Source organism: Rhodamnia argentea, chromosome 5, assembly GCF_020921035.1.
Source record: "Rhodamnia argentea isolate NSW1041297 chromosome 5, ASM2092103v1, whole genome shotgun sequence".
In the NCBI taxonomy this organism is placed as follows: domain Eukaryota; kingdom Viridiplantae; phylum Streptophyta; class Magnoliopsida; order Myrtales; family Myrtaceae; genus Rhodamnia; species Rhodamnia argentea.
In genome coordinates, this window is record NC_063154.1 from 13,538,405 (window position 1) to 13,553,276 (window position 14,872).

At 41.9% G+C, this 14,872-nt stretch overlaps 2 protein-coding genes and 1 non-coding gene across 8 annotated transcripts; all 3 read right to left on the reverse strand.

The window, feature by feature from the left end:
* Positions 1–1,431: 1,431 nt before the first annotated feature.
* Positions 1,432–4,127, reverse strand: LOC115741980 (fructose-bisphosphate aldolase 1, chloroplastic-like). 2 transcript variants are annotated; one of them, XM_048278992.1, is made up of 7 exons: positions 3,953–4,127; positions 2,859–3,128; positions 2,632–2,741; positions 2,375–2,465; positions 2,014–2,283; positions 1,815–1,876; positions 1,432–1,776 (listed from the first exon to the last, which is right to left on the reverse strand). In XM_048278992.1, exons 1-7 carry the CDS (start codon positions 4,124–4,126, stop codon positions 1,653–1,655), a joined length of 1,101 nt encoding a protein of 366 aa, XP_048134949.1. In that variant the 5' UTR covers position 4,127; the 3' UTR covers positions 1,432–1,652. The 2 variants fall into 2 exon arrangements, with proteins under 2 accessions (XP_048134949.1, XP_030531903.2); XM_030676043.2 differs by having other exon boundaries at positions 1,432–1,876.
* A 6-nt stretch (positions 4,128–4,133) lies between these two features.
* On the reverse strand, positions 4,134–7,801 carry LOC115741981. Of its 5 annotated transcripts, none has more exons than XM_048279000.1 (3): positions 7,450–7,729; positions 5,771–6,505; positions 4,134–5,048 (listed from the first exon to the last, which is right to left on the reverse strand). In XM_048279000.1, exons 1-2 carry the CDS (start codon positions 7,475–7,477, stop codon positions 5,781–5,783), a joined length of 753 nt encoding a protein of 250 aa, XP_048134957.1. In that variant the 5' UTR covers positions 7,478–7,729; the 3' UTR covers positions 4,134–5,048; positions 5,771–5,780. The 5 variants fall into 5 exon arrangements, with proteins under 5 accessions (XP_048134957.1, XP_030531904.1, XP_048134959.1 ...); XM_030676044.2 differs by lacking the exon at positions 4,134–5,048 and having other exon boundaries at positions 5,547–6,505; positions 7,654–7,685; positions 7,726–7,801; XM_048279002.1 differs by lacking the exons at positions 4,134–5,048; positions 7,450–7,729 and adding an exon at positions 7,738–7,772 and having other exon boundaries at positions 5,547–6,505.
* Positions 7,802–7,903: 102 nt separating this feature from the next.
* Positions 7,904–7,976, reverse strand: TRNAE-CUC. Its single transcript has one exon. It is a non-coding gene; the product is annotated as a tRNA-Glu (tRNA).
* Between the last annotated feature and the right edge of the window lie 6,896 nt (positions 7,977–14,872).

The following is a 14,872-nucleotide window of genomic DNA, read 5'->3' on the forward strand; positions in this document are numbered from 1 at the left end:
GATACCTTTAATAGGAATGCACCTATATGCGTAGAGCTGGCTGACTCTATGAAAATCTTTAAAAGCTGAATTTTTTAAAGCACGCATGAATCCCGAGAGGTTCAAGGGCAAAAGAATGAATGCAATTGAGAACCAAGATACTCTATGTGAGGTCTATTGTCCGAGCTTACACCAACAACTGGCAGTTCAAGACTAGGTTCACCAACCGGTTAAGTATGTCCGATAGGCTATCACTAAAGAAGGTTCAAAGCGAAAGCTACTTATCTTGATGCAGTGTATTTCCACCAGCACACTTGGAATTCCTTGAGCCTTTATTCTATTGAGCTATTATGTGGGGGATTGTTGTAATTTTGTGTGTTTATGGCTCAATATTAGTGAGACGTTATTGCATTCATGTCTCTTCAATTTCTACAGCAGTTACATCTTTTTCGATTTAATGTCGGCAGAACCGACATGTACTTATCTCCTAATAACCGACATGACTTAATGTTGCGTAATCGACGTGGATTAATAATGTTGACGTAATCGACGTGAATTAATAGCAGTGTAACCGACATGGCTTAATGTCGGCGTAATCGCAATTTTCCCGACCTATAAATAGATGTATTTCCGTAGTTCGAAAAAAACAACTCACAACTCGAAGTACATTCCTCTAGTTCTCTTATAGTCATTCTCCAAATGTGCTGGCTTCGAAAAGTGTTCGATAAGGTCCTATTCGTATAGTGCTGATACAAACGGGTTCGAGGTGTTGTATCTTGGGAAGCATAGTTCGTGAAGTAACTTAGCACCGTTGGCAAGAACTAATCACCTTAATGAGATTCGGTTAACCGTACCTCATCTCTTCTCCAATTCCTTCTTGAGTTTACATTATCTAGTAATTTTATTTGCTTTGTAATCTTTGTAAAGATTAATACAAAATTATTGGCTTGGTTATTATTATTGAAGAAATTATCGCCATTTTTGTCTTATTATTTTTCTGATTACAATAAATAGTGTTACGTATTTCCCCCGATATGTTAATGGGCGCGCAATATTTTCCAACAGCCATAACATATGTAACGTCTACCGTCAACATGGCAATTATAAAGGCAAACTGAGCACCTTGAACAAGAAAGTTCAAAGCCACCAGCTCCACGCTCTTTCAAGGAATGAACAAACCGAGTACTTTGGACCCCTTTTGGACTTCCAAAAGCGATAACGATTTTGGACATCGCGCTGAGGAAGCAATGAATGGCAAAACGTAAAAAGTACAGCCCTCTTTTGTTTCGATGATTGGCTTGCCTTCATAAATTTTCGCTTTGTTGTGCATGTACTAATCATTTACTTAGAAAAACAGTAATATGATTCTCGCGGCGACTATGATAATATTAGTTTGAACCTCAACAACCGATCGACAAGTTTTGAGATTGCCAAATATATCGATGCATAGACTCACCAAACTGGATAATCTCAGCATCACAAGAAGTTTATAGAGTGGCTGAACAGTACATTCGATGTGCAAAAATAGTCTCCGTGGCTATAATCATAACACGCTTGGGAGAGATTAATTCTCAAGTCTCCCAAGTTTGATCATCCTCTTCCACCTATAGCGAACCGCTTAATACACGTAGCCCTTGACGAACATTCCTTTCTTGGCCTCGTCAGACTCGCCCTCACCAGTGTACTTGCCAAGCTGAGCAAGAGAGTTGGCCTTGGCACGGACAAGCAAGGTGTCCTGGGCCGCCTTCATGTTCTCCGGTCTTCCTCCCCATGTCTTCAAGCAGGTGTTCTGGAGGGCTCGGGCATATGAGAAAGATACGTGCCACGGGTTTGGCGATTGGTTCATGGCATTCAAGTTCAGGGTCGCTTCTACTTCAGATTGCCCACCAGACAAGAACTGCTCATATGATGAAGATTGGCATCATTAGAATAAGTAAAGAAAAAGAAGAAAACCCGAAGAACCAAACGAACCAGAGCCAACAAATTGGAGTCATAGTTCTCAGTTAAAAGCAAGGGATTGGTAGTGAGACTTGCCATGATTCCAGGGACTGCCGGGGGGATCCTGCGGTGGAGAAGCTTGAGGGTGTATTCAGCGACTTGTTGAGGAGTTGCCTTGTCCTTGCACTCGGCACCGGGAGTGACCATGCTGGGCTTGAGCAGGATACCCTCGAACATGACATTGTTCTCAGCCAGGTAGAAGAAAACCTCAGCCCAAACCTTCTGAGCAACTTCAAATGTCCTGTCGATTCTGTGCTCACCGTCAAGCAAGATCTCTGGTTCCACAATCGGTACCAACCCGTTGTCCTGCCAAAGGTTAACTAGACATGTGTTCACAAACCGTAATAAAGAAGGGCGGAGTGCAAATAGTCAAACACTCAGTTTCGACTGAGTTTACCTGAGAGATGGCAGCGTAGCGGGCGAGACCCCAGGCGGCTTCCTTCACAGCCAGGGCAGACGGGCCATTTGGGATGCTCACAACGGTACGCCTGATTCAATAACAAATATTTCAATAAGTTCTCTACGTAATCGAAGATGGGGATATTGCCAATGTGTGATTGGGTCAAAAATAGTGAATTAAGATGTTTAAGCTAATGAATTGACGTTTACGTGGGCATTTGAAAGTAAAGGATAGAGGAATGTGGTTTGTCTTACCATTTGGCGAAACGAGCACCTTGCTGGTAGTAAGCAGCCGAGCGGGAAGCAAGGCCATCGAGACCTTGGCACCAGGACTCATTGTTCGAACCGGCCAAAGGCACCAAACCCTGTCATTTCCACGAATAAATCCTAAGAATTCACTCCACTCGCATTCCTCTTCCAAATATGTCATATCTTGAGGACTTCACATAGATATAATCATACAGATAAGTGAGCTGATTTACCTTGTCGACTTTGATACCAGGGACGATGTTCTGCTCAACGAGCACATCGACCATCTTGCGTCCGTCAACTGTGGACTGGTAGAGAGTCTCCTCGAAGAGGATGGCACCGGAAACGTACTGGCCGAGCCCCGGAGCAGTCACCAGCAGAGTTCTGTAGGCTTGGCGGTTTGCTTCGGTGTTCTCTAGCCCAATCGAGGCAAGACGCTTCCCACAAGTGGCATTTGATTCATCCATGGCCAAAATTCCACGCCCTGGCGATGCCACGGTTTTCTGTTTCCAGAAAGTAACATGAATCATGATACAAGCAGTTGAGTGCTTGGAAATGATAAAATATGTGAAGCTAAGGTTAGAGGCAGATGCGCATTTCGCAACATAACGTTTGAAGCCTGCTTAGGGCGGAAATCTGGTGGCCACACTGGTGTATCTCGCATTACTAAAGCTGGTGATGCATGAGTGCACCGTGCATGGAGATTTTGGAGAATGTGCATGAACATTGGTAGTGCCTTTTTAAGACAGAAGTGCCTCGAGACACGTCCTAGCTGTCTCTGTCTCCTAAGATTTGTAACACAAATGGGCAGGATGTCGGAACTCGGAATGTGGTAGAAGAACAAAGTCAGGAGCGACAATTAGCTCAAGTAACCAACTTCCAGCTTAACAGATCACTAATCAGGTACTAATTTCTAGTGAAGTATCTGATGGAGAACCCTAATCAAATTTCTAATTTCAACAAGTTTCAATACCAAACCTGTTTCACAGTGGACACAAGTCAGGAACTCATGCCTCACACTTAAATTGTCAAATTTCTAATTTCAACAACTTTCAGTACCAAACCTGTTTCACAGTGGACACAACACAAGTCAAAAACTCATGCCTCACACTTAAATTGCCAAACTCAACTCACTGTATGTGCTGACACTGATTTCTGAACTTCTTATTTGACTTTCAGAGGATATTTCTTAAAGTTGGTGAACAAACTGGAGAACATATGCCACATGGCCTAGATTACTTGTTGCAAGAACATACTGTAGCTGAAGAACACACATTGCCCATCATCTGACTTAGTGTTAAGTAAAATAGAACAGCAACCAACGTACCGCAGTCTTGATAAGCTCATCGGCGTAACTAGCTTTGACAGTGAGGGCGGACGCGGCGGCAGGGTGGCAGCGCACGGTGGTGGCCAACGCGTGGCGGAGAGACTGACCCTTCACCCACTCGGACTTGTCAAGAGCTGGGGATGACTTGAGCAGCGTTGCAGAAGCAGAGGCCATTGTTTTCTGCTTTGCTTCTTTCGCTTCTCAAAGTCCAAATGCAAAAAAATATGCGAAGAGTGTGTGTGTACTGTCTATTTATCTTCTTATCTCCTCGTTGGGAAGCTCTCTTTGCCTTCTCTTCACCACACAAACTCTCACTCCCTCCCTCCCCAAGATTTACAGTGAACTTTGTCAAAGATGTGCAACTTGAGGCTGCTGTGCACTGCCCAATCAGGCCCCGCCACATGGATGATAACCTGCTCACCTGGCATTCTTGCATCCGTGGTCGGAGTACAAAGATTTATTCCCACCTCGAGATTTAAAGAAATTATAATAAAATCTGTCGTTGACCCAGAATCTGTGCAACTTCTGTTGGGTGTTTGAAGAGTAGACAAATGTATCATGTTCACCAGACACAGCGAGAGTTGTTGGGCTCGGATTCATGTGGAGAGTGAGGTTGAGGCTCCAAATGACTTCTCTTTGCTCTGTCTTTTTGTTGCTGTATTTTTTATGGTCTCGGTTCCTAGTTGCAGAATCTGAGGTCATTAGTTCATTATGAACGATCTCTCATGTCAAGAGCAGACCAGTCGCCCAAACTCTAGATTTTTAAGGAAGCCCAATTTGTTTGGATGGGTCTGAAAATGAGACAATTCTGACAGTTTTTGCCGTGAAAGAGTGAACATGGCTAGCGTGGCTCTAACATACGGATAAGTCATTGGGGATTATCACCAAACCAGTAATGATACAGGGTCACATAGAATTCCACATTTTCCCCAAGATGAAATTCGGGATGCAACTAATTCCTGAACAGGGCATGAAACCACTGTTATATTTTCGCCGCACGCTGGTCTCACAGGTCGATACTCTCTCAATTAAAGTCGATAAAATCCTCAGTGACACTTAAGAGGGTGACTAGAGGCTTGCCTCGGATTCCGGCAACCTGATTTCTGTAGGAAAGAAGGTTAACCAACAATCTTCATAACCATGAAGAATTCTCTTGAAATGACATGGATATTACAGTCAATGACTAGTCTTTCTGACCAGCAAGACAAGATTTCCTTATTGATACCTGACGAGGACCTGCCAAGAGCAACAAAGGTCACGACAATTTCAAATAGAAGTTCAACCATCTCACCTTACAATGTGCACTTAAAACAACATGCGGTTCTGTGAAGTATCTCTTCCTTTCCAACATCCCTCGGGCAAGAGAGTCTCCATCGGACATTGTTTAATGTATTTCTTTTTCCCAATAACGAACGTGAGTTTGACCTTAGTGAAAGTTTTCAGTTCCTAAAATTGTAAACATCCTCGTCGGATTGAGATTGCCAGAAAATTTTTGGTACTCAGTGACACTAATCTTGAGTGCTTAAATACCTTGTACAAACTCTTAATAGCCCTCAAGGATAATGTCAAAGCGCTCAAAACAGATAAATGTAAGAAGAAGAGAAGAGAGAACACCATTTGAATCAATGAAAAGCGCTACTTAATTAGCCGAGGTTCTCATGGAGCTAATCTAAATACTTGTACCAGCATTCGACCTACCCAGACTTTTCAAGCTCCCCATCCAAAACCCAGAAAAGCTCAATGCCCTCCTCTGTTTGCAAATAACTGAGACAATAGTTTCAAGCCAACCTATCAACAAATATGCACCAAAATACTGACCTAGACAAAACTACAGCGGCGAATCTTGCTCTAAAGACAGATCAGCAATCCCGGCAACTAGGTTTTCAAGTATGTCATCCTTTGAGTCTTTCTGAGCAATTGAAGATTCTAATTGTGATGGAGAAGGCTGAATGGAGCTTCCTGAAATTGCCTTATTCAACTCTTTTGCGAAATCGTCTTCCTCATCCGGTACATCTAGATCCCAAACCTTGAAAATTTCCGCACTTGATAACTCTGTCTCATGGGCTTCCACGTTCAATCCTGAATCATCAGTTGTCCTCTCCTCAGGGAACTCTTGGAAATTAGGTTGAAAAGCATTTCTTAGTGAACAATGTAAGGAAGGACTGTCACCGAATGGAGTACTTTCATCATCTGTTTCTTCCTTATCCATAGAGATGAGATCCTCAACCGTTCTTCCAGGAGATTCGGTGCGTTTGTATACTGATATATTTGATGGAGTAAGGATCTGATTGTCATCTTCTATGAGGGAGTCATCACTTTCCATTGAAGAATAATTGATAAAATCAGGTTGGGAGTCGAGCACTCCGAGCAAGGCATCTTTTAGAGAATCCCAGCTACTTTCCAGAATCTCAGGATCTTTGATCAGACAGGAGTCGATCCACGCCATGTCCTCGGCAGAAAGCGGATCATTGCTCTGCTTAGAATCCATTGATGCATGAAAAGCTGAAGATATCGAGCGTTCAACATCATCATCCTCAACAGCCATTACTATATCTGTGGTGGAAACACACAACATTAGACACAAAAAGAAACTTTACATATTGCAGGGAGAACAATAGCATTAACCACAACCAGAAACATCAAAGCAGTACTAATTTCTAGATGAGATTTCGCCAAATATTTCTAGTCAGCCAGGCAATCATAAAATTTACAGTAAAAGACCTCCCAACACTATCTCTAGTTTAAATTTCGAAAGATTTTACCAATAAATTCAGTGGGGTACTCATAGGGAAAAACACATCTTTCTAAATGAGATTTCACCAAATCTTTCTAATCGGCCAAGTAATCATGAAAATTTACAGAAAAAGACCTCCCAAGACTATTGCGAGTGTAAATTTCGAACGATTTCAACATATACTAAAAAACACAAAAAGGGCACGAAGCCCTCCAGTCGACAAAAGGACCCCTTTTGTATGAAATGGTACATCAGTGATGAACTATGTAAATTTCCTAAACCTCCCAGGTTGAGCATGTACATACAAGGTAAACTTCTGACATTTCTTAGAACATTACTCAAAGATGACATATTTCCTAATGGTGCTCTAACTACTGACAAATGCCACAATGAATTAATGCGAAGAGTACAATCTTTGAATTCCAAGACATGGTTTAGATACGAGGCACGACAAGGTAAGATAAGCAACGTTTCCAATTGGCAAGATATAGAAAAGATGTTTCCCTTCGTGTAAAATCCATATGCGATCCTGCCCTCCACGCCTCCCTCGGGAAAGTTTGCAACAAAAAACCACCCAAGTCCAGCTAACCAAATCCAAATTAAAAGTCATTTCTTTCGAAAATTTGTGCAAAAGAAAACCCAAATCTGCCATGGGAACAACGAAACAGCTTGAAAATTTTGTTCTTCCACCGCAACATCACCAATAGGGATCGCCCAGAAACGGCATATCAAATTCGACAACAAAACCTCCTAATAGCCCTACCGAGAATAGCCATAACCAAAGATGACATGAGCAAAAGCACCTCAGCCAAGCATCGATCACGCACTAAACTACACTACACCACACTAAACCGTAGCAGAATCGACCACGAGCCACCGCATCAGCCATCGATCAACTACTTGACGGAACAAAGCGTTCACACCACCTCCCACCAACAACACACGCAATCGTGCGACAAGTGTGTACCTCCGGCAAGCGAAGAAACAAAAACCCTAACTTTTTCGCGGTCGGATGCGCTGCGTGCGAGGAGGGGCAAGGAGAGAAAGTTACGAGTGCAAGCTGGTAAGGCTTGAATTCGAATCCATCAAAACAAAGCCCCAAAGTGCCAGAGAGATGAAAGAGTTTTGCAGAGAGCGCATTGACGGCGATATTATTAAAACGGGAAAATTCCAAAAAATAAATATATAAGAAAATAAAAACAAAAATTGCAAAAGAATTCCGTTGCCGGGACTTGAACCCGGGTCTCTCGGGTGAGAGCCGAGTATCCTAACCAACTAGACTACAACGGATCTTTATTCCCAAAGACATATCCTACTTTTACAAATTCATATTCAAATGCAAGTTCTGAAAAGGTGCAATCTTCCCCCTCTCGCCTCTACGATGTGAAAAGCAAAAGAATGCAGGACGAAAAGCAACATCTTAGGGACGAGAATTGCTTTACTGCGTCAACGATGTTCGTCGGTAAAAAGGTCAAAATCTGTTTTTTTTTTCCACTTGGATAACTAGAGCATAGCAACTCCTTCATTGGTTTCGCCCGAACCGAAGTGATGGGGTGCGTGGCGCTGCAGTGTCGCTTTTGTCCCGACATCGGAGAAAGGTCGGCTAACAATGATAGTAGATGCTTGCTCATGTTATTGGCGAGTTTATTAGCCCTTACTAAAAACGGGATTCACATAGGAGCTTGATGAAAAGAGCAAAGCGCTTTCATGCGATGGGATAAGTGTAACCTTTTTTCTAGCGTAAATGAGCTTTGGTTTCTTACCTTCGGTAGCAAGTCAAACCTCGTGTTTTTCTTGATGGCCTGACTTTCTTTTTTAATAAACCGTCTAAATGCCATCTACAATCTCAACGAAATTTTCATTCACAAGAATGATGTCAAAGTCTACGTCAAAAGCCACAATTCAACCGTTTGACATGATTGATAATTCGTTACGATTTCCCCATTAAACGATGAATGTAAAGGGAGAAAGGCTCTAGCTTTTCGAGAGTCGTCGATTTATGTTTAGGTCGAATTTAGAATATTACGTTTGAGTCTAGCGAGTAAATCAAGAAAAAGGAAAGAACTTTGGAAGGACAAATTCCAAAGTCTAAGGGGAAAAATCAATACAATAGAATTTAAAATTGGAAACTCAGGCCTTAAAAGCTCATAAGCCCAAAATGAAAAGTTGGGCCAAAAGTGCCAAAGACTATATGCCATAGGAAAAGAGTATCTATGCAGGTTTTCCTGATCGGCCCAAACCGAAAGCATGTCGTCCTTCCTATTTGGGCCTAATTTCATAAAAACCCCCGAATTTTAGGTTTAGTCCCAAATCTGCCCCCATTTTTTTTTTATCTAAAAAAAATCCTCAAGTTTCACTCTAGTCTCAAATCTGCCCTAGTTAGCCATTCGTCAAAAAATCTTTTTTAAGTGTTCTAACATGACAATTTCACATCAGCAAAAAAACCACGTTAGCTTCTGATGTGGAAAAACTTAACAAAAATGTCGACTTTCATGCTGTGAATATTCGGAAAAAAAAGTTAGGGCATGCTTCTTCTTTTTTCAATTCGTGCTCGACTCCCTCCCCTGTACGCCACGAAGCGGAGCGAGCGAGCGAGCTTCTCCGTTGCGCTCTCCGTAACTTAGTCTCTCTACTTGTTTCATTTGAAGGAATTGATCCCGGACAAGAGGAATTGCTTCTTGAATTGACCCTCGCACGGTCTCGTGCTTGGTCGCTTCACCTGGTGAAGAAGCGACTGAGATTAGAGAAATTGAAGAAATTTTGAAGAATAAACTGACCGTATTTTTCCTCTTTGAAGGAAGAGATACGATCCCTTTTTTTTTTAATCCAGCAAAAGAAAATTTACTCCAAAATAGATGTAATCTTTCTAGAAAATACCGAAACACATTTGACGCATCACAAATCTACCATTGTTGACACTGGGGCAAAAATCTGGGTCATAACGATTCATTTAGCCCACGAAACCCATTGATAGAGTGGCTGAAGAGCTCATAGAAGCCTCCACGTAGAGAATTTCAGTGAAAGTCGTGTCACGTGGCAACCATTCGATTGACTCGAAACATGAAAAGAATTTGAAATCCGAGTCCAGAACGATGCATCGACCAAGAGACGGTCGTAACTAAAGTATGAGGAGGACCGGTTACAAGTCATCCTCGAAGCATAGCGCAAGTCAAAGGGATAGCTAAAGATTTTTGCGAAGTAAGATCGGGATGAACAACGGAACGGTCCATTAAAAATGCAAAGGGGAATCGTACATACAAACATCTACGCACGACTATTTCCGAAGACATTCAACGTACACGCAACTATGGAGAAGAATCGCCATCAGATTTTGAAGAAGATCATTTGGATTAGATTTTATCTAAGCTTTGAATTTCGACTTCGAATCAGTTTCGGCTTATTAATTTTGAGTACTTGTCTTCAATTACAATAGCTTTCCAGCCATGTTTTGTAAGCGTTTTGCCTTTCCTTCGCACTCTGTTGTTTTCCATTGTGAAGTCTATGTTAAAAATTTAGGCCATCGAGCAAGCATGGTATCCAAGACTATAAGCCACCTAAGTCGATTCAATAAAAATCTAATTTTCTTTCCTTACTCGTTTTCGATTATTTGTCCGTGCATTGTCCTAGTTATTCGAATTTTACAAAGCCCTTAAGGCTTCAAGGCATAATACTTATTAGAGTCTATTAGCTTCTGATTTGAAGCCGCATTTAATATTTTAAATGAGGAAAAAATGACACTAGAAGTATGATAACTTTCGAATGACGCGTACTATAATGTCAAAACTTTTCGAGTGGTCATCCCGAATGTCACCGTATTAAAAAGAATGTTTACGTAAGTGCCATTACCAATATAGGATGGTAGAACTCGAGCATGGCTTTGTTTTTAATATTTTCACCGTTCGATATGGTTCGCGACAAAGTGGGACAGCTTTGATTGCCCTCAACGACGTCGTGTAGCACATTTTGCCTCAAATTAAAGAACTTGGGGGACAAGTCCGCTTCTTCTTCAAACCCAAAATTAGAACCAATGTAATATGGGGCAAAATTAGTTCCTCAAACTTGTAATGGGGAGCAGAACATCCCTATAGGACATCTCATCTGCACCCTGTAGAACTCGTCGAGATCTTCCTCCTCAGACAGAGAGGCCTCATCGAGGTTGAAGTCATGGTATCCGAACTCCGGAAAATTAGCAAAAAAGTCTAAAAGTTATTATAATTGTGTCAATTTAATTATAAACCTTTTACATTTATGCGAATTCAGTCCTTCCGGCCAACTTTGAATGGCACATGGACGTCGGCACCAACATGAATAATTTTTAATAATATTTTATTATGTTACAAAAAATTATTTATTTTTTCCCTTTTTTTTTCTTTTCTTTGTTTTTGTTTTTTTCTTTCTCCTTCTTCCTCTGCCCGATGGCCAATCCTGGCAATCAGCAAGAGGCGAGGGCTGGCAAGGTTGAGCCTCGCCAGATCTGAGCAAAGGCAACCCCACCGAGCACTGGGGTTTTTGCGAGATAGTTTGGATTCGAGTTGGAGAAAAAGCAAGGCTGAGATGGAGTTCCTTCGAGTCCAATCGTCTGATGGCAAGGGATAGTGGGAGCGTTTGACTCTGCACCAAACATAAATGGTGATGCCGGCGAAGAACTGAAAAAGAAGAAGCAGAAGAAGAAGCAACTTTACAGTGCTCGCCCAGCATATAGGAAGAAGGAAAAAGAAAAAACAGGAAATCTTTTTTAGAAAGAAATAAAATAATATTAAAAATTATCCACATCAACGTCGATCGACATCCACTTTAGAACCAGGCGGCCAAAGTTGACCGGAAGAACTGAATAGGTACAAATGCAAATGTTTAAGATTGAGTTGGCGAGAAAAATAAAAGATTTATAACTGAGTTGGCACGCTTAGAATAAATTTATGAATTTTTTGTTAATTTTTTCCCTCGAACTTCCGCACGAATGCAAAGGATCTGCTTGTCTAGGATAATCTGCAAGACGGAAGAGGGTCTGTCCTTGCAATCCGAGTAGTCACGGATTCGACCGGTGACTTCGATTCGGTGCTCTCTGCTCGGGGCATCTTTGAGGGTTGAGTTACATGGTTCATAGATGGGCGTGCAGATTTTGGTCCACGGAAGTGGAGGCAATGTTTGGATTAAGAAGGGGTTTTGAAGTTTGTATGCGATTGATTCGATCTGGAGGAGGGTGCGGGTGCCACTCAAGACAATAACCAGGAGACAAAAAGATCGTGAATTTGGCGATCTTTGATTTCAATGCATTGTTGTGGGCATGATCAAAGTAAAGAGAGAGAGAGCGGGGAAGAGACCGAGCAAGTCGGAAGAGAGAAGGACGAAGAAAGCAAATAAGTTTTAACATGAAATGACGTCGTTTTGTTACGAAGGATCACCTCATCGTTCACATTGGACTTTATTATTATTATTATTATTATTATTATTATTATTATAATAAAGCCAAGTAAAAATTTAGTTTTTATTAGGAAAAGCCACGTAGGACTTATTTTAAGAATTTGTCGCCGGAGGCATTAAGTGATTCTTTGTCCTCTTATGTGGCATTGAAGCAATCGCTCCAAAAGTTTTGATATTAAAATGAATTTCGTACAAAAGTTATAACACTTGTAGTGTTCTTTTCCTCTCTAATTGACTATTGATTGATTTTCATTTGACTTTAACAATTGAAACCATTGAATTTCTAGAGACCACAACTTGACAAAAACAATGGTGCTTCGCCTCCTTTATTCTCAAAATCACAATTTCGCATAAAAATTACTCCCATGTAATATGATGGGAAAATAGTAAATTTGAGACAGTTTTTTCTTTTCACAATCTGACCACTCTGCATTCTTCATTTCGAAACTATACTTTGCATCTTTAATCACAGTTTGTAAAATCTGAAATGACTAAATTATCCTACCTTAATTGTCTATTGAGAGAACGTAACCTCAAAACCACTCAATAGGACAAAAATCTCAATCCACGTCTGCCGGCACCTTGTGCCGTCGTCTGCCATTGCTACCGCAACCTTTGACCATTGTTGAAGTCATCACCCCCTCCCCCGTTGTCACCGCGGATCTCGCATCGAGGTTGCGATGCCATGAAAGACCCGCCTAATAAAGCGGGTCACGCGAGACGAATAACACAGTTAAAAGAATGTGTTATCGTATCACATGTCAACGCCAAACGAGACGTTAACTTGTTTATATACATTAATTAGTGTACCATAAACATGCGGACATACGATATAACATGTGCAAGAAGTCCAACATTTTCCTATACGACATGATTAATCTTCAAATTACATCGGTTGTAATATCGAGTTAGCATTTCTCATGTTTAATGACTTTATATCCCTGAATATGGTTTTAATTCATCCTTTATTCATTTTGAGATGGACCGGACCTTATCGGTATGAACATTAAGAATGAAAAAAAAAATCTTTAGATATGAGTATTAGCCATATTAAAACGTGTCTATCTGTCGCGCCAAAAAATGACACGATAACTTCAACGTGACAAATCATAGCTAAATTGGTTAAGTGGGTCAAACTCATGTAAGGCAAAAGTTTTTCCGCGCCGCCATTCATGACACGAGCCCACTCGTGTCCAATCCAAACCTAGTTAATCACATGTGGTTCTGTACCTTGTCGTGCAACCTTGTTACCGACGACCATCATATAAGGTCACGATGCCCTTGACCAAAAAAAAAAAAAAAAGGAATTGTGCTTGCGAAAAGGTTCACGAGCCTTCACGGGGACAGTGACTCCCTCGTCCCTCTCATTTTGCATCTTGGTATGAGTTCCGACCCATTTTATACTTATATGCGGGTCGAGGTCCTACGAGGTACCCACTAGTTAGAGGTGGTTCTTGTTTGGAGAAGAATCAAACATATTAGCTATGGCACTCCATAAAATAAAATAAAAAAAACACACTGACATTGAGATCATCAGAAAGGTCACCCATCTTTGTGAGTAGTACGCTGGTGTATGAGCTTTATCCCGTAATTTATTTTTTAATATCGTTTTAGGGAATCGGTAGAGCCGTCAATATGGGTCTATGACCCAGTTTTGACCCGTATTTTGAATAAATAGATTTTATATGGATCGTTAACTTTTAAAGGACTCAGTAAAAAATGAGTCTAAAAAATTAAATCTAAATCTGATAGGTCAAAAATGGGTTACACATAGAACTCACATAGAACTCATTTTTGACCCTCAAAAGATTTTACCCCCTCCCCCAAAAAAAGGTCATTGTTGTGCTTGGGTCGGCTCACGGGCTGCCGACAACCGCCACCCGCCACCGCCCGCCCACCAACTGCCTCCCACCCACCACTGCCCGCCGCCGCCACTGTCCACTGGCCACTGCTGCCGCCGCCACCACTCACCGCCTTCCAATAATGTACTTGAGTTGAATTCATCCGGGTGATAAGATTTTTTGCAAAACAAGTTTCTCGACAGGAGGACGCAATCCGGACGAGAGGTCTCTTGGAACCAAAGTGACCTGGCCGAGCGAATGCACGCGACTGATTCCGGCTGAGATTGGAGGCAAAGAAGCCATCTTGGAACGAATCTACATTGCTTTTGAGACGCAGATCTGTGACGGGCTCCGCGTAATTCCAAGTCCAGCTTTCAGAATTTCGCTTCCCAGCTTGAAAACGCTCGAAGTCTTTTGTTTGAGAGCTCGCTGGTTTGCAAAGAATTCAGCTCTCTTCGCATCCATAATTCAGTCGGGTTCCATGCAATCTCGTCGATTCGTCGAGGAGCTTCGAATGATGGAGCTTCCTCAACCCCGCCCGTTCGGAAAAGAAGGTATTATTACATCTACACAACATTTGCTCCTGCGTTCATGGTCTCAGGTTGATGCCATCACATCTGCTTCTGATTCTCCCTCTTTTCTGGCTTTCGTCGAAATCAAAGCTTTTCTTTTTATTGTTTGCAGGGAGGAAAGGGGAAAGCAACGCACGACTTCCTGTCACTGTGTAGCCATTCGACCCTCCACCGCCAAGATCCAAGACCGCCTCCGCCGCAAGGTACGCTCTCATGACTTCTCCGTCTCCTCCAATAGTGTCCTCCAATCATGTGCCCTACGTTTCGATGGCCAAACTTTGTCGGAATTAGGTGGCGGCGTTGGGCGGCGAGCCGATGTGGCAAGGGTAGGGACAGGCATATAGGTTTTATA

Bases quoted from the DNA above. Each gene is read 5' to 3' on its own strand.
- LOC115741981 (XM_048279000.1), bottom strand. From the start codon at position 7,477: ATGTCATCTTTGGTTATGGCTATTCTCG. The intron at 6,506-7,449 runs GTAGGGCTATTA...TTTCCACCACAG, and splicing joins TTTGGTTATGGCTATTCTCG to ATATAGTAATGGCTGTTGAG.
- LOC115741980 (XM_030676043.2), bottom strand. From the start codon at position 4,126: ATGGCCTCTGCTTCTGCAACGCTGCTCAAGTCATCCCCAGCTCTTGAC. The intron at 3,129-3,952 runs GTACGTTGGTTG...TTCTGGAAACAG, and splicing joins ATGAGCTTATCAAGACTGCG to AAAACCGTGGCATCGCCAGG. The intron at 2,284-2,374 runs GTAAACTCAGTC...AACCTTTGGCAG, and splicing joins GCTACGCTGCCATCTCTCAG to GACAACGGGTTGGTACCGAT.